The 18,406-nt window shown below is 35.7% G+C and overlaps 2 protein-coding genes across 2 annotated transcripts in view; both read right to left on the bottom strand.

Annotated features, from left to right (window-relative positions):
- Positions 1 to 10,209, bottom strand: part of scml4 (Scm polycomb group protein like 4) — a 36,527-nt gene extending 26,318 nt beyond the window's left edge. The window contains exons 1-2 of the mRNA XM_016475046.1: positions 9,870 to 10,209; positions 3,908 to 4,145 (exon numbers count right to left, since the gene is read on the bottom strand). Coding sequence (XP_016330532.1) covers positions 3,908 to 4,109 — 202 coding nt within the window. The 5' untranslated portion in view covers positions 4,110 to 4,145; positions 9,870 to 10,209. The remainder of the gene's footprint in view (positions 1 to 3,907; positions 4,146 to 9,869) is intronic.
- Positions 10,210 to 13,446: 3,237 nt separating this feature from the next.
- The window catches only part of LOC107679486 (translocation protein SEC63 homolog), a 22,758-nt gene continuing 17,798 nt past the window's right edge, over positions 13,447 to 18,406 (bottom strand). Inside the window, exons 17-21 of the mRNA XM_016475042.1 lie at positions 17,449 to 17,517; positions 16,465 to 16,626; positions 16,179 to 16,379; positions 14,373 to 14,481; positions 13,447 to 14,302 (exon numbers count right to left, since the gene is read on the bottom strand). Coding sequence (XP_016330528.1) covers positions 14,241 to 14,302; positions 14,373 to 14,481; positions 16,179 to 16,379; positions 16,465 to 16,626; positions 17,449 to 17,517 — 603 coding nt within the window. The 3' untranslated portion in view covers positions 13,447 to 14,240. The remainder of the gene's footprint in view (positions 14,303 to 14,372; positions 14,482 to 16,178; positions 16,380 to 16,464; positions 16,627 to 17,448; positions 17,518 to 18,406) is intronic.

Raw genomic sequence — 18,406 nt, 5'->3', positions numbered from 1 at the left:
GGGGGGTCTGGCTCGTGTACCACCCACACTCACACACTATCCCATGCTGGCGAGTGTACAGACAGTGTAGTCATGTATCTGCTGACTTGCTCTGTCCAGGATAATGTTGTTAGATACACAAGCAAAAGATTAACCACTATGTAAACTGGACAGTGGAAAAAGATTCAGGAAAAATCTTTGTATGAAAAGGTTAAGCCATTGGGCAGTGAGGCAATAAATGACATTTTGGCCCCTTCTATATCAGCACTTTGCTGCTACAAGAAAACTACAAGTACTATAAAAGTACCATTACAAAGCACACACACACTGTTTCCATGTTTTATGGGGACATTCCATAGACGCAATGATTTTTATACTTTATATTTATATTTATATTTTTATATTTTCTATCTCTTTTCTATCCCTTCCATTTATTTTCTATCCCTAACCCTACCCCTAAATCTACCCCTTACACAAAACTTTCTGCTATTTTAGATTTTCAAAAAAGATTCTTCTGAATGATTTATAAGCCTGTTTCCTCATGGGGACCAAAAAACGTTCCCACAAGGTTAAAATGTACTGGTATAACCTTGTGGGGACATTTGGTCCCCATAACACAGGGAATACCAGGACCCCACACACACCGTCTATCAAACAGACCTGTCCTTGACCTCCCACATGTGATAAACTGCTTCCAGGTCAACTGAAGGTCAAGCCAATTGTCTTTCAAGTCTAACCACACACACACACACACACACACACACACATATAAATGCATGTCTTCATACATACAAACAAACAGAACTGAAACAAAATGGTTCAATTTCAGGATCATCATACCATAATTTGTGGAAATGTGGAATGAATGAAAATAAATATACTGATAGATACATAAAATTACAATATTTTAAAATGTATCAAATATAGTTAGGATGCGTACCTTTAACACAATTGCATAAAATGTTTTAAATAAATAAACAGATGCAACAATCACAGTACATATATGTACAGCATATATACACACACATCATTATTTACCCACAATCCCTTTACAACAAAGAGCCACATGCTTTGAAAACAACAAATGGATGATCACGTGAACACAGAAACAAAAGCACCAGCAAAGTTCAAACTACATCAGACGTACACAAAATCAAATGGATCATCAGCAAGATCAATAATCAACCTGGGTTGCTATGACAACAGCACTTGCCAATGCAGAAATAAAAGCCAGCTTAGAAAGAAAGCAAGAAAGAAAGAAAGAAAAAAAGAAAGGTTATTATCTTTGGGACTTGTGAAGAATCTTGCTGGCAGAGCACTAGCTGCTATCACAGAAATCACATCCGCTCCCATGGCTGAGAGACAGTGGTTTCTAGGGAGCAGCCGTACTGGCCACTAAGAGGACACAAACCACAAACAAAGAGCAAACTCATGGAAACTGTGCTGGAAACCCAGCTAGCCTGATACAAGTATTCACCAAACCAAAGCCTCTACACAAATCACTTCTACATGTTTTGCTTCAGGACCCAGATTTAACACTAACACAGCATCAAAACTGTTTAGAATACAAAAGCATGACCTATCAGCTGAGAACCAGTGAAATATACTGTCTCCCTGGACACTGCACTCTGTGAAATACATTTAGACAGTCTGATGCAGAGCTGGGCACCATTCACCCATCCAGCTGATTGCTATATTTAATTTCTAATTATGCCTGGAATACAGAAGCCAATAAATCAAAAGTTAATTAAAGTCATGGATTCATCTTTAGTGGCAACTCAATCATCTCAAACCCATTAACACTGCAGATGAGGGACAACTACTGTGTGTGTGTGTGTGTGTGTGTGTGTGTTAATGTATGTGTCAATGTAAATTAATGAGAAAGAGAGGAAGATGGACAAAAGCCTGAAACATGTTACATTACCTTAGTTTAAAACGTTTTGGATTTTTACTTTTCAATTCACCAAGAAAAAATGGCATGTGGAGTCAAGTAAATTATTTTCTATCATTATTTACAGTATCTATCATTATTGTTACTATTTTCTGACAAGAACTGCATACAGTAATCTAAATACCTCATTGCATTCAGATTTAAAGCATAACTGGATTCAAATCTAATTGTTTAACAAGCATTTTATAATGTTCACACACACTAATGTTAAACTACCAATTTGACATGTCAACAAAATGCTGCTTTGACTGGAACAAAAGCTCTAGGTGAACTAAACAGAGAACCATCATCAATTTTCTGCTTTCAAAGTCACATGCCCGGAATTGCCTGCAGCCATTGACTGGAAATTATACCTAAAACATTCCCACTGATTGCACACATGCACAAAACATGCAATACAATGTGCACCCACACACACATAACTACTAACTCAAACCAAAATAACAAAAGAAAAACAAAAAAACAACTCCAGCCAACGCCTAGCATAGAGGAGGGGTTTTGTGAAGAAAGAAAAAAAAAAAAATTTATGTGTTACCCCTCACAAACAACAGCAAGAAGTTATTTACTTCATACATGGCACGTTGCCATAGCAACAGACAAGGGAACCCTGATACTAAAGACCATGTGATCAAAATATGAAAAATAGCACCAAAAATTAGTGTATGTATGTGTAAGACCATTATAGTGTTATATACTATTTCCCCCCAAAAAGCAAAAAACTGGAAGGAACATCTTTCTTTCTTCATACACAGCATGAGAATAGGGACTGCAATAATTAAGAACGACGCACATTAATCTCCATTAATCTTTTTTGGAGCCAATCAGTGCTGAATCCCAGGGTCCAATGTAATGAACAGAAGATCTTCTCACTCTTCTTTTCTTTCTGTCTGTCTATCTTATCCTCTCTAATACTGTTTTTCTTTTTCCCTCTTGTGCCCAGTTATTCAATTCTCATATATTTGCAGGTCCTTTTCACCAGCTGGAGAACCATCTAAATCCCTCTTAATGATGATAAAACCCTGAGTATTATACAAACAGGTCTCTGTATGCAAAAATAGCATTTTATACACTGTCTATAGATCTGACCTTTTCAGTCATGAACAGGAAGTGAGGAAACAGCATCAAGAACCCTAATATAACTCTTAGCTTAGGGTTGCGACTGATAGACGATAGTATCGTGTATCGATGATAGTCAGAGATACCTGATGCCTTTGACGATATCAAGACAATTATTATTATTATTATTAGGCTAGTATTATCTAATTACTATTAGAGCTTACTTGTTCCACCATATTTCTTTTTACACGTTTTTACAGTGTTGCATGCTATAATCAATCACACACGATTCCGTTGAGTTCATGAATGCAATGGCCAATCAGAGGCGTTCAGATGAGTCATCGCTGAAACACCGGTGCTTTGTTGTTGAGTGCGCGCCTCGCTGACTGGATTCCGCTCTCTTGCGAATTCTCTCATCATAAAAAAAGTGCAGATGTACGTGCGATGTAAGTATAAGAGACAGCTTCACTGATTATAATGGGAGTGTTTTTTTAAACTGCATAAACTCGCGCTAGACTGAAGTCATTGATGTTTTTTGATAATGTAAATGTTCTTTGCTCGTTTTCTGTAGCTGCTGTTTGAATAACTGAGGAATATCAAGACATTCATGTGCTACTTGACTAAAAAGATATAATGTGTAGTTAACAGATTACACTAACATTAGGCTGCCGTATCCTGGAGTTGGTTCACTCTCCGGCTATAAACTAAGTAAACAATTAAAAAAATTAGCATGATAATATCGCAAATCGGCAATCTCATAGGCTGATGATAGGACTATGGAGCAAATCGCCCAACACTATTAGCCATCCACATAAAGCTCTTAGAATTTCAAACAACACCTTGGCAATTCAGGAGCAATCAAGGATTTTATGTCTGTGAACTCAGCTGTTGAACTGCAGTTATTATGAATTTATGTCTTACTTTGAGAACAAGTAGGAGGCGTCCTGTCTCGTATCCGACACCCACTCTGCGCTTCCTCTCCCAGGTCAACCAGTTGCCAAAGGCCTCTCCCCCTGTCGTCACGGCGATCGAGGCGAAGGCGGAGCCTGACGCTCTGCACACCCAGGACGCTTGGTATCCAGGAGACAGTGGAATCCTCCAAATCCCTGCCACGCAGTCTCATTCCCACAGCGACTCACACATCGACCAAAACATTACACTGGGAGACACAAACACACACATATTGAGAACATTAGAGCAGTGTGCATCATACAATTCTCAGCTACACCGCTGAGGGACATACATTATTTCTTTAAGGTAACAAGTTGTCTAACATCAGATTAGAACAAAATTACCAATGAATGTTCAATTCCACCACTTTCTGAGTAGAAGAGTGGAAAAAACAGACTGCAGCATCTTATTGTCATCATCAATTTAAAAATGTATTATACTAAGACTGGGAATTTAAAGGGATCTATTCACAAATCTTTCAAGATTTGCAATTGAAACGATACATTCTTACTATTCTAACTATTTTTTTATGGATATAGAACATTCTAAATATTTCCCCCCAGAAAGTAGGTGGTCTCTGAGAAAACAAAATACAGTTAAAAAAAAATACAAAATTAAAAAATTATATATATACTGTATATTATGATGACAACATGTAAATTATTATATTATGATGACAAAATGTTTTCCATTTCCAATATTTTATTATGCATTTATACTTTTGGGGGAAAAAATTGGGAGAGTTGCATATACTATATACTATATATATATATATATATATACAGTATATATATATATATAGCAGCATATTTATAAATTGCACGTGCACTAATTCATGTTGCCATTTCATTGAATATGAAAAGTTTGTATGTATATTTGTTCACTGTAGACTTAAGGGTAGAATAATTAACTTAGATCTGAGGAAAACTAGATTAAAACTAATGCATCCACTTTCACTCACCCTTTAACACTTTTAAAAGTGTTAAAACTTCAAAACTTCACCTTTACACTTCAGGAAAAATATACAGAGATGTACTCTTATATATATATATATATATATATATATATATATATATATGTGTGTGTACACACACCCATTTTTTTTTATAATAATTTTTTTTATTTTAGCCACATTTTTCATTTTTGTTTAAAGTTACTAAAATTCTAAACAAAACAACATTACTAAACTTCAACTAAAATTAAAATTAAAACTGAATTTTTTTTTATTAAAATCTAATTTCAAATTAACAAAATAATCTATCAATGATACTAAATAATGTCAAGAAACTTTCAACATCAAGCTTCAAGAGATACATCAAGGTGGCTTGGACAGTGACCTGAAAGGATGTTAACAATGGCTAGCAAAAAACTAGTCAAATTTAATAGCTATTGAGTCTATGACTGATTATTCTTTGTGTTTCTAGTTAAAATAATCCAAATAGACATATGTGTAAGGTAGGGTAACACAGCTTTATCTGAGCCACATTTCGACTTGGGTAACAAATTCCAGCAGCTTTAAATACCCACCAGAATTCCAGTTTCACACATAAAAGCATCTACAAGTACCTTTTGAAGTGTAAGGGATGATTTCATTAACTTTCATTAACTTAAATTTCTCAGGGATCTTTGTCAGCACAATAAACGATCAGACCAATGCTTTATTTGGCAAAGGATTATGTCTTGGCAGGCATTCCTGACCCAACCACTGGGTAGGCATGTTTGTTATTCAGCCGAGTGGTGATGCAACGCATCTTCAAAGTAAAGATGACCCAAAGTGGTCAGGACATCACACACACACACAGACACACACACACACCACCACCATCACCACTACAGGCAACTGTGGATTTCAAAATGATCAAACACACATTTGTACCAGAAAATAACTAATAACAACACGTCCAGGGACGTAACAAATGTAAATGAGTTTCTCCACTGCAAAGTTATATCTCCCTGTGGAATGAAGTCAATTTAGAAATCTAGTAATTTAGTACAAGAAGCCTTAATTAAATTCAAGTTTGTAATTTTACTATACACAAACGTATATATGTAGCAACAAACTCTTGTTGTATCATCTACACTTATTCTACAAAAAACTTCCTAGTGGTTTGTAAACTCTTGACTATTTCTATTCTGCATATTAAGGTCTCTCAGATTTAAGTCTTTTATAACCACAAATAACCATTTCCATTCCTTTCAGCAACAAAATATGCAGCATGAAAATCAGATGTTGAATTTTGGTTTTAAAAAAGCAATGAATTCGACTGACCAAAAGAAAATTAATAATAAAAAATGAGATGCAAATTAGCCAACTGGCAACTCCAAATTGGACTGGAGGAGAATAGATGATTTTTCACCATACAAGACAAAACATCTTGTCTTTTAATAACTATCCTAATTCAAGCATCCTTTAAGCCGTTTCTTTACAGTCTTCAGAGGAAATCTAAGCATTTCAATCATTTAATTTCATGGCACAAATTTTTTCCATCCAAATGTAGTTTAAAGTGAACCATATTCCAAGCTAGTTCACAACCTAGTCCTTTTCCAAAGCTCACTCATATGGTTTTAATTACACTTTAATGTGTTCTGATTTCCAGCTCGGAGAAACATTTGATATTAGAATGTGCATCTTAATGGAAAAAGTTAAATTGCTGCTAGATGTGTAAGGTATTTCTAAAGTACTGCAGCATTTGATAGAGCATTACACTGTATTGCATGTTTAAAGTAGCTAACAGTATGTATATAGAGTGCACAGCAAAATAGTCCTACAATATATGTTTGATTTTTCAATTGAATCAATGGCTGCTAGTCTTTGAATGTAAACTCCAGGAAAACACTGTGTAGTATAACAAAGGGTTGTAAACAGTGACCTATGGAAATCATTTCACCAGGGGGTTTGAGTACTCCCTAATACTGAACCATTCCTACGTAGTTTAATGAGAGTAATGGGACCCAGCTGATATGAGCCAGTCATATCACACCCTGAGACCCAGTTTACAATTTAACTTCCTTAGCCTTCAGCACAACAAATCAGTGCAAAAGAGAGCTGTGCTTCACTATCACAAACTCAAACCTGAACCCTCTTCCTTTTTAGTTATTACATAATAAAAAAGACTGAGATGAGCAGTCTGGATGCAGAAGTTTGCATGCTTTGCTCTCACAGCAGACCGGCAGCTGCCCCTGTAATAATGTCTGCCCTTCCAGATAATCCTTTTAGTGAGGGCCACACTTGGCCAGTGCTTTATTAGCATTCATCCATATTTTATCATATTTATTTGTATTTGCCCATGTGCTCTGTAGGCGCAGAGAGGCTTAGGCTCCCCTTGAGAAATTACTTCAGAAGCAAAAGACAGAATCGGAGACACAGACACTTTCAGAATTTAAACATTCAAATTAATTTGTGCCCAAGACAAATGCAAACTGACTCTCTTGATTCACATTCACTATGCACACACACATTCTGGAATGTTGAAATGACTAAAAGTGCACTCAGTCATTTTTATTATTTAATATATGTTTACAATCATGACATACACATAGGATGAAGACTCTATCAATGGCCTAAAAAAAGCATAAAAGATATATTTTAACAATATAAATAACAAATATTTCCAACCCCAAAGTTTTGAACAGTTGTGTAATCTATACATAAAAAATTATAGAGAGCTCAATACACAGTACCAAAAAAAAATATTTCACAAAACCAGCTTATGATGAATTTAACAAACCCTTTATATCTAGAATAAAAAAAACCTTAACAAAAAACTTAAATAACCCAAAGCAGAGCTCTGCCTATCAATGTCACTGTGCTAGGTTGAGTCAGCAAAACAAGAAGGCTGAATTTCATTCTGGATGACATTCAGCGAGAGATATTCAAATACACTTTCCTTTAGCTTTACTGTAGTATTTCAACAACAGGAGAAATATTTCAATATCTCAGTAAAAGGTAAGAGGTGGAGCCAAGGGGTAAAAGGCAAGATAGAAAGTGCCACTTAGAGGCGATTTCGTGATTTTTCAAAGTAGCGCAATCAAAAACAGGGAGGGTATGTGAATAGTGAATGGTGAGGTCATGTGAGGAAGGTCTTGTTAACAGATATAAAAACAGGGGAGTTCATGGTGAGGATCATCAAAATAACCTTCAGGTTCAATGAAATTTCACCCAGCTAAATCTCAGTCGTAATCATACTCTCAAGAAACACTTCAGAAAATTGCAGAGCTCATATCGGCACTTGGAAAGGCACTCTGTCTACCAAAAAATAAAAAAAGATTAGCCACTTTTGGGCCAATTACTCCACAATCAAGTCTTATTTCAGGCCCATTTTCAGACCAGGAACGAGTGTGAATTTTAATGTACCATGTGTGGCACTCTACAACATCCTGCTGATATCTCTGATGCCTCAGCACAAGGTCAACAGAAAATTATTTATCTATCGTTCAGTGGTATTTCCTCACACGAACCATACCATAAACTGTAAAAGGGCAGGGCTGTTTTTGCATGACCCTGAAGTGCTCTGTGACTGCAGTGTGTTTTTCTAACCTTGTAACCAAACACACTTTCACACAGTCCATCTCTGGTGGCTTATTCACAGGAGTCATTTCAAGCATGCTTAATCCCTGAAGTTGTTCTTTTCCAAAAACATTACTTGAGGATTAATAATTATTACTATTAGAAATCAGGACCGCAAGTTTCATGTAATGTAAAGTGCAATGGAGAATAAGAAATTATGGCCCATAAACGGCCCTGACAATACATGACTTTTTTTTGTGCCTGCAAAAAGCTGTTTACTTAGCTGAAAGCAATAAAGCAAATTTATTATCAGCGTTCTTATTCACAAATCTCACTATCGCCCCCAGGCTGAACTGCAGTCCTTTAGTATTTGAGGGAAATTGCCAGCAAAACAAAGCAAGCACAGGTGGGGCAGATAGGTTGTCCCAGCGGACTAGAACACATAAACAGTCCTACCGTTTATTGATCAGAGGTTGATTCTTCATAAATCAGAATTCTTACATAATGAAGATCTGAACACTGTTTCATTTAAGTATCAACTTTACCTCAGACGTTTCCCCAAAAATCATTAGAAGAAATAAAAATAGTCCCAAATTGGACAACTTTTAGTACAAAGCATTAAAATTCATGTGGATACATGGCTCAGATCATTTGATCATAAATCTTTGCATTGCATATTAAAATCTCTGCAAATCAGAGACATTGCTGAGATCTCACATGTGAGATTGCTGGGGCCATTTTTACAGCATAAAATCTGAGAAGCAGGAGTCATAAAGTGTTTTTGGTTTTAATCTCATTGCTGTCTAGGATAAACAATGTAGACCTTAAAAAGATGCCATCTGTGATTTATTTCCTGTGGGTGTAATCAAAAACTGATCTTCAGATAAAATATAAAAATTTACGATACAATATTCAATAAAATTAGGAAACTGTACTGACATAAATAAATAAATAAATAAATAAGCAAGCTACGCTGCAGAGTATTTAAAAGTATAAAAACATCAAAGATGTTATTAAAATAATCCGTTAAACTAAAATATAATGTTGTATGATACAATATTTCATAAAATTAGGAAACTGTACTATAAATAAATAAATAAATACGCAAGCTACGCTGCACAGTCTAAAAGTACCAAAAAAACGAAGATGGCATTCAAATAATGTTTTTTAATTAAAGACTTGCACCAACGTAGATCTCAGAGTGATATCAATAAGTGCAAATCTCATCTCAAGGTCGTCTAAAAAAAAGACAGACGTGTAACAGTAAGTTATCACAATTAATACAGCATATCTGTTGATTAATCACCAGTCAGCCAATATCGCAGTGGCCATTTCATATTTGCATCAACGAACTTGACGTCTCGAATGACTCTGACATCAGCAAAGATCCACCTGGAAAAAGCAGCGAATGCCAAAATGATTTACCTCTGCTTGTCGACGGCTGCAGCGCTTAGATTGTCGCCTGTCGGAGTCGTGCAGAACAATTTAGCCCAGCTGCAGCAGCTGGACTGCGGGCTCGATTTTCCTCCCGCGCCGCCGGTGCAGAAGTGAAGTCGCGCGAGGACCGCGGCCAGGGCTCCGGGAGCAAAAAAAAACAGCCGGTTTCGCTTGCACGCAGACACGGTGCAAAATGATCCGCACCCCGGGGATCTAATTAAATGCCAAGCCACGGGGGCGTATGGTGAAACGTTTATATATTTCGCCTAGGTATGCAAAACGATGTAGATTAGAGTAAAACACCCACACAGGATATCCGACTGTATCCCAAAAATCTATTGCATAAATAGCCTACTGCATGTGTGTATACGGTGCGGGAAATCTCTCGTCGGTTCTTGGGTTTTGGAACAAACCCACTTGAGCCCACAAAAAGCTTATTTGTGAAATTCCGCGGAGGATTGCGGGCTATTTTAAAGTGTTTCCGATCCGGCTATACTCGCTAATAAAGCAGCGTGCAACGTTTCTTAATTTAGGATTTTAAACTGTTGTTTTATATTGTCCTCAGACTCATTCATGAGTAGCCTAATAAAATACAGAAGACCCAGTGTAATTTTATTTTAACTCGTGTAAGATCCCATTGCATAAAACAAGGCCACTATAAATAGGCTCATCAATTTCGTTTTTTAATAAACCATACGAGAACATAGATCTTTTTTTTTATATAAAATTCAATGCAAATTTTATTCTAAATTACAGTAGCCTAAGCTTAATTATAATTTTACCAACCAGCCGTCTTCAGCTGTACAGGTGTGTAGGCCTATAGCCTACCATGAATTCAAAATTAATTAAATAAATTAGTCCGTCTTTTTGTAAAAAAAAAAAAAAAAAAAAAAAAAAAAGATCTCAGTATGTTTAAGACCTCAATTCACGGTGATTTGGTTAAGCTGAATGTTAAATCTGATTTATTTTTATTTTATTTTTTTCTCCAGATTAAAGAATTTTACAGTTTCTTTAGAATGAAAAGGCGTTCCCTTTCTTGTCGTTTCATGCATTAATAAGTTATTTGAAAATATCACCATTCCTTGTTGTCATGTCCTCAAAGCTTTTGAAAATCAGAAGTGGGGAAAAAACAAAGACTATAGAATACCCTTAAAAAAGGGGGAAAAAAGAGAAAGATTCGCATGTGTTGGATTTGGGTGTTGAATATGTATCGCAACCTGTTCGGGACGCCACAAGGTCAGTGGGACGAAAACTGATAGACTATTGCAGTGATCCTCAAATCTGGCTCCAGTTTCCTGCAGAGTTTAGCTCCAACCCTATAATCAAACAAACCTACCTGTGATTTTCTAATGATCCTGAAGACATTGATTAGCAAACTCAGGTGTGTTTGATTAGGGTAGAGCTAAACTCTGCAGGAAAGTGGATCTCGCGAGCCAGATTTGAGGATCACTGGGCTATTGGTTTCGCCCTGCAGAAATACACTTATATAAAGCATGTCAGCCATAGCCTACAGCACACGTGTTACGTGCTAAAAAATAGACACACATAAAGTCTATATTATCACGAAAATTAGTTTCATATCATAGAGCGAATCTAGTTATTGTATATCTGATCTAAACTACAGCGAACCTAGTTATTTTGCACTTTTTAACATGTTGATGTGTCGCGTGGAGTTCTAACTTTAAGCTTTACACTTGACTTTACTTGTTGGTTTAATACATTCATTTCCTTATAACGGCAACAATTATAAGTGGCAAAAAATGTGGATGAATATGAATTAATCAGGAACATACGATTAACTCTGAGAACGAAAATATCTATATTCTACATTATAAGACGCTTTTAGAGCTTCTCAACAAAATTTTTATATTGTTGGAACAGTTGGATTTCCTATTTAATTCAAATGAATTGAATGTATATATGATATTAGCCTGACAGTAAACATGCATGAAACAAAATTGAGATTTTATACACCAGGGACCCACAAAGTAGAAAAATCAGGATGTTCTCTGTAGCACTTTGCCATAATGTTAATTTTCCATTGTATAATATTTAACAGGCCATTAGCAAATATTCCTTCAAATAGTTTATGAAAATGTCATGGGTAAAAAAAACTCTTAAAGGGAACCCCAGTGCCTTCAGAAGAATAAAGCTTAGTCTAGTCTATTTATCAAAGAAAATGGAGTTTCAGGGGGAAATATTAATTCGTGTAATCAAAAAGAAAATCTTTTAAAAAGTTATTTTATTTGAAATTATTTAAATACAAATAATATATATTTTCCATTTACAATGACAGTTTTCTTGTAAACAAAAGTGGCAGATACTGTTTACTAGGCAATTCACCCCTTTTTCTGGCCGGTGAGTTTCTCTGTGTTTATGTAGAGACATGATTTCTCATAATCTGTGCACTTCAGTCACAGCTTTCTGTACACAGCATGAATTATGAGGCTACAATCTTTTTGGAACTATAATACTAAAATGTCTATTTATCTGTAAAACTCTTATAATTTGATCAAATTGGTTGTGAATGTGTATTACATGCAGCCATGTGACACTTTCCCTCTGAGTAAAGATTGCATTGTGTTTATGCTAATGAACACAAGGGGGAAAAAATAAGTAAAAGATTTTCTAATGACATTTGCAGTTTTCCAAAATGTATCTATAAAATACATACATTAACTATTGGGAACAAACCAGAAAATCCAATTTCCTGTCATAAATTCAAGATTAAAAAAAAAAAAAAAAAGAGATTACATTTCATATGCACTTCTACATTTCAAATAATTTCATATCAGTCAGCTTAACCACGAACAGACCAGACTAATATTTTCACAACCACTAATTCAGCACTTCCAATACGCTGCCAGATCTTCCACTGGTGCAAAATCACATTTAAATGGGACGAAAATAATCAGATTCACAAAAAAGCAAAATCTACCCTTAATTTTGAGCCTTGTTGTCATCCCTCCATGCAGAAAACCAACATAAGAAAAACCTGCAGAAATAAAAACTGACCCTCAGTTATTCCCATCACTCAAACGGATGTTTTTGTATCAAACCATTTGCAATATTTGTGGCCACAAGGAAATCTGTACATCGAATAAGGCGTTTATATTTTATGAGAGTGGAATGTAAGACAAAATTATATATAAATACAAAAAAAAATAAATCAGGCTAAACTATGATCTACAATTGAGGCATTCAGTTCCAAAAGAAAAAAGATAAAAACATTATCCTAAAAAACCCAACAGATTAGTGTAACTGATGGGAAAAGGCTTGCACTTGTGCATGTTCAGGCTATAAACATGGTCTCCTTTTAACAACTGTACTCAGCAACAATGGGGAAATTTCCAGTTTACGGTTTAAAAAGTCAGTGGAATGAATAAATCAGGGAGGGAAAAAAAAAAAACAAACTTGAATTGTCCTAGGGTTTCAATAAACATAGACCATGTTATTACATAGCGCCAAGAAATCAGTCTGATATTGACCTGCTTATTTGTTGAACAGCAGCGACATTAGGAGTTAAATCAGGACTAAACCATAGACCTGGCTGTGGAATGTCACATTTTGTGAGGCTGAGACAACCTGCACTTGTGACGAGAAGCTGGAAGAAGTTAAGATAGGTGAGATTTATAAATGTATTGTGTACTTCCACACTTCATGGCCATGGAGACAAATTGAGACGCAACCCACAGCGGTGCAGTACACCCTTCACCCCGTCATTCCTGCTCAAGCTTAAAACGCACATCCCCGTCCTTGTGGTTCATGCTCACTCCAGATTACACGTCACACAGCCTCGTAAAAAGTGGAAACACCTGGTAAATTTGATATCTAATAAACTACATAAAACTGCAAAATGATAAGGTAGAAAACACCCTTGAAGCATAAACAGTGACACTGAAAAATGACAGTCATGAGGTGTGTGATTTTTCAGTGGTACACTGGTTTTTATTTTTCCGACGCATTGGTTGGTCAGACATCTTTTTCGTCAAGTGGAGAGGAATCTGAAACACAGCTGGACCCCACAAATAACCACTGTGACAGCCCACCGATAACGACTGGATGAACGCAGGGAAAGATAACCAACAGTTCCTTAAGTCTTATTTTGATTGGCGAACTAAAAGGACAGATTTGTGACTCATGAGTGTTTTGAACAGGAACATGGGGCGTCAACATCCTTGCCTCCTGTTTGCCTCCGGTGTGTGGCGGCCCAGAAGACGGCAATGGTCTGGGGCTTTGTGGCTGTGTAGGAACGTGTGTGTGTGTGTGTGTGTGTGTGTGTGTGTGTGCGCGTGAGTGGGCGCATGAGTGGGCACATGGGTGTATGAGCTGTGCTCAAGTCTGCATGAAATGACTGCTTTAGTCGTTGTCTTCTTCGTCTTCCTCTGATTCCTCAATGCCATCACTGTCCTCCTGGTCATCTTATAAATATATAGCATAGAAATAAGAAAACATTTCCAAAAAAAAAGATAGTATAGGAAAAAAAAAAACTGACCTTGAGTGGCTTGATCTGATCTAATCCCATGAATGAATCTGATCTGAGAATCACAGAATATTGATAGTTTCCGGTTTTGGATGGAGCGGGGAATTTCAGTTCAACCTGAGGCAAACAGGAAGTTTAGATAATCATTGTTCACTTTACACAACTCAGCAAAACCTAATACGGAGGAGTAATTGGGAGATATGGGGTGATTTATGACCCTTTTGTTTACATCCTTGCATTCTCATGCTCCTCACAGAGAGGAAGCACTCACTGTGTCAGACAGAATTATGACAGGCGTCTGGCTGCTCTGTAACCAGACAGAGACTGCAGTATGGAGGTTGCCTGGCAACAGGCTATGGGGAAAACTGCTGCGCAGGAGACTGTGTAGCTAGTACCATTCAGCCAGTCTCACACACACACACACACACACACACACACACACACAGTAAAACACTCACTCATTCTATTATCTTTCCATTTACTACATTTTAATGACAGCACACCATATTGCAATTAATTCTAGTCATTTGTTTTTGTCATTATGTATTCGAGTTCTAAATGCCTTGGTATTTCTATTGTAAGACTTAAAAAAAAAAAAAAATCTCTCCAAATAGAAATGTACACTCCCAATCCTGCAATGGCACAAACTACAGTCATGATTATGAACTAATAAGAACAATAAAGAGATTTTTGGGCTCCCACCCCTTTTCACTAATGACTTTCAATAACCAGTCATTTGTAATTATCATTCTGATTCAGACTGATTGAACCGGTTTGATTTTCATTTGATTTAATTAAATTCAATTCACTAATTGATTCACAAACTGTTAACTACAACTATTAAACAGTTGGTTGTTTGGCTATTTTAAAAAAATCTGAAATGAAATAAAAATACATATTACATGAAAAACTTAGAAAGGTTGCATTTGAAACTACGTGAAATAAGTTTAAATTGAAGCAAAAAATTAGTAACTAGATAAGCAGAAAGCTCAAATTAAAAGTGAAATAAAAGTAAATTAAACCGAAATAATAGTATTAAAAAACTAACTCAAAATAAAAATGATAACTGAAAATATAAAAATAAAAGCAGATTCGAAACATTAATAAAAAATGATTTTTACCATGAACGGTCATTTATGATTACTGGAAAAGATTTCTTTATTCTGATTCAGACTGATTCACTAATTCATATTTTGTGAACCAATTTGATAAATTCTAATCACTTCACTCACAAATGGGGTTACTAAAACTATTAAAAACATTTTGAATATTTGAATGAAATATGAATATTACATAAAAACTTCAATTAAATAAAAATTAGAAAGGTTGCCTTGGCAAGAAAGTGAAATAAGTTTAAGTTGAAGCAGTGAAATTACGAACTGAAATTCAAGAAAAAATATAAAGCTAAAACTAAAAATTAAATAAATGAAACCTAAACAGTAATATAAAAAAAAAAAAACACACACACACACATTTAAAATATAAACATTAATTTAAAACATTAATAAAAACTATATTAGCAAATAAAAAATACTTACATTATACTGCTTACAAATCAAATATCACTTTGATTTGCAAGCACAATTTACTTTGCACAACCTTTACACAAAAGGTTGTCCAATAAAAATATTAAGCAAATTTTGCACAAATTTCCATGACTTTAAGATTATAAGACACTTTCAGGCCCAGAAATCTTGTAAAAACTCAAATTTCACACCACTGAGCAACACAGTTTCACCCTTTCTATTCCCTCTTTTAACTTTCCCGAATAAAGAAAGGTGTGGTAAAGCACAAACAGGTGGTTGTCGCCTCACCTCCTCTGTGTCTTTGAGTGTGCACACGTGGCTGGGCATAGACACCAGCGTCTGTTCCTTCCTATCTGCGATGTAGAGCCACCACCACTCCTGCTTCTCCTCAGGGAAGTACAAGCTGTAGACAGGATGTGTGACCTTAGACTTGGTCTCCAATAGTGCCCTTTCACGACGCTGAATGCTCTGTTGTAGTGCCTCCCATTCCTACAGAAGAGACATGCTGGTTATGGAAAGCTGCACTGCAATGGCTACAATCATCAGTCAGTCGTCCAAGGGATAGGACACACACCTCCTCGTCATCTCCAGCAATCTCGTCCACCTCAGTGTCACTCTGCTTGTCACTCTCCTCATCTCTCTCGCTGGGCGAGTCCTTATTTCCCTCTGCCTCATCTGATTCACTGCCTTTATCAGAGAGATCGTCCTCTTCCGCTTTTGATGCAGCAGCAACGTCCTGTGAATGAAAATAAAAGCACAGAGTTGGACGAAAGATTTTTAGATTTTGTCAATTATAGTGCAGAAAATGTGCATCATAGTAAAATTGACAAAAATGAATGAATATGACAAATATACACAATTTTGAGGAAAGATTTGTTTTTATCAATTAAAATATTTTTAAATCAAACCTCTTATGCATTAATTTGATCAAAAATAGAGTAAAACAGTAATACTGTTTTTTCTATAATATAATAAAATAATATAATTTTTCCATTGTTGGCAAAGCTAAATATTCAGCAGCCATTACTCCAGCCTTCAGTTTCACATGATTTTTCAGAAATCATTCTAATATGCTGGTTTAGTGCTCAAGAAACTTTATTATTATTATTATTCAAAGTTGAAATTGTGCTGAGTTGAGTTGTGCTGCTCCAAATTTTTTTGTGGAAACTGTGATAGTTTTTTTCCAGGATTTATTTGAATTGGAAATCTTTTATAACATTTTAAGGCCTAGTTTCACAGACAGGGCTTAGACTAAGCCAGGATTAGGCCATAGTTCAATTAGGAGATTTAAGTAAGTTGACACAGCTCAGACTTACATTTTAGTCTTGGACTAGGCTTAAGCCTTGTCTGTGAAACCGGGGGTAAATGTCTTTACTATCACTTTTGATCAATTTAATGCAAACTTGCTGAATGAAAGTATTAATTTCTTTCAAAAAAAAAAAATGCATATCTTTTTGACTTTTTTTTTTTTTTTTGAATGGTAGTGTATATCGAATAAAATTGAAGGCTGTATCTTTAAAAGTGTAAGACTGAACATATACAGTTCTATAATACTTACATTTCCTGCCACATTGCCATTGGCTTGTTTGGCCTTGTCTCCCTTTGCTTGCTGTTGGGTGACTGGTTTCTTCTTAGTCAGTTTCTTCTTTTTGGACTTGGCAGCTTTTTTAGCTCCTTTATTCTTATTTTGCCAAACTTTTGTTTTGTTTGTTTTGGCATCTCCTTGCTGCAAAGTACAAAATAATATTCATAAACTTTTAGACATCGTAATGAGCAAATAACAAGATGTAAATACACATTCTGAATTCACTATTAAATTACGTCTGATGAACATGATGTAGCTTGAAAGCATTACTACCTCCTCTGCATTAGTTTCCTCAGCAGGTAGTGGTGCATCCTCCTCTTTCTCAAACATCTAAACACAAACAGAAATTTAGTACAATGTTGTTGTGCATAAAAAAAAGTCAAATAATACAGACTGTTTTTGTAATACAGTGTTGCTGTAATGAAAATCTCAACCTAAAAAACAAAGAAGCTCAGCATTGACCTCTTGTGGATGCATGCTGCAACTGCAAGATGTGCCATTCCATGACTATAATTACTTTGCATAATATATACATAACTTATAAATCAACTGCTGTATTTGAATAGCATTATACCCTCACCCCTCAACTAAACACCTGGATAGGCTCATGAGATATTCTCGCAAATGTACTACTTACAGACATTCTCTTCCTTGTCAAGGTGACCGTAACTGTGACAATGGATCCTGCCGTGATGTTATTGCTATCTTTTTGTGCTTTACTGTCAAATCTGTATAAACAATAAACAAAAGAAAAATAAACAAGAAATGAACATGAAATATTATTAGTAACTGCACTTGCAAAACAATAGTAATTTTATGATTAAATGATCTATATTTTAATACTCTCACACACCACCCCCAGCGATACCAAATCTGCTCCTGAAGCCACCATCTGTAGAACTTAGTGGCGCTGGTGCCACTGCTCTCAAAT

The sequence above is a fragment of the Sinocyclocheilus anshuiensis genome, unplaced genomic scaffold, assembly GCF_001515605.1.
Source record: "Sinocyclocheilus anshuiensis isolate Anshui unplaced genomic scaffold, SAMN03320099.WGS_v1.1 scaffold212, whole genome shotgun sequence".
NCBI lineage: Eukaryota > Metazoa > Chordata > Actinopteri > Cypriniformes > Cyprinidae > Sinocyclocheilus > Sinocyclocheilus anshuiensis.
The sequence above is the reverse complement of the archived record's forward strand: the minus strand, read 5'-3'. Positions and strand labels throughout refer to the sequence as shown.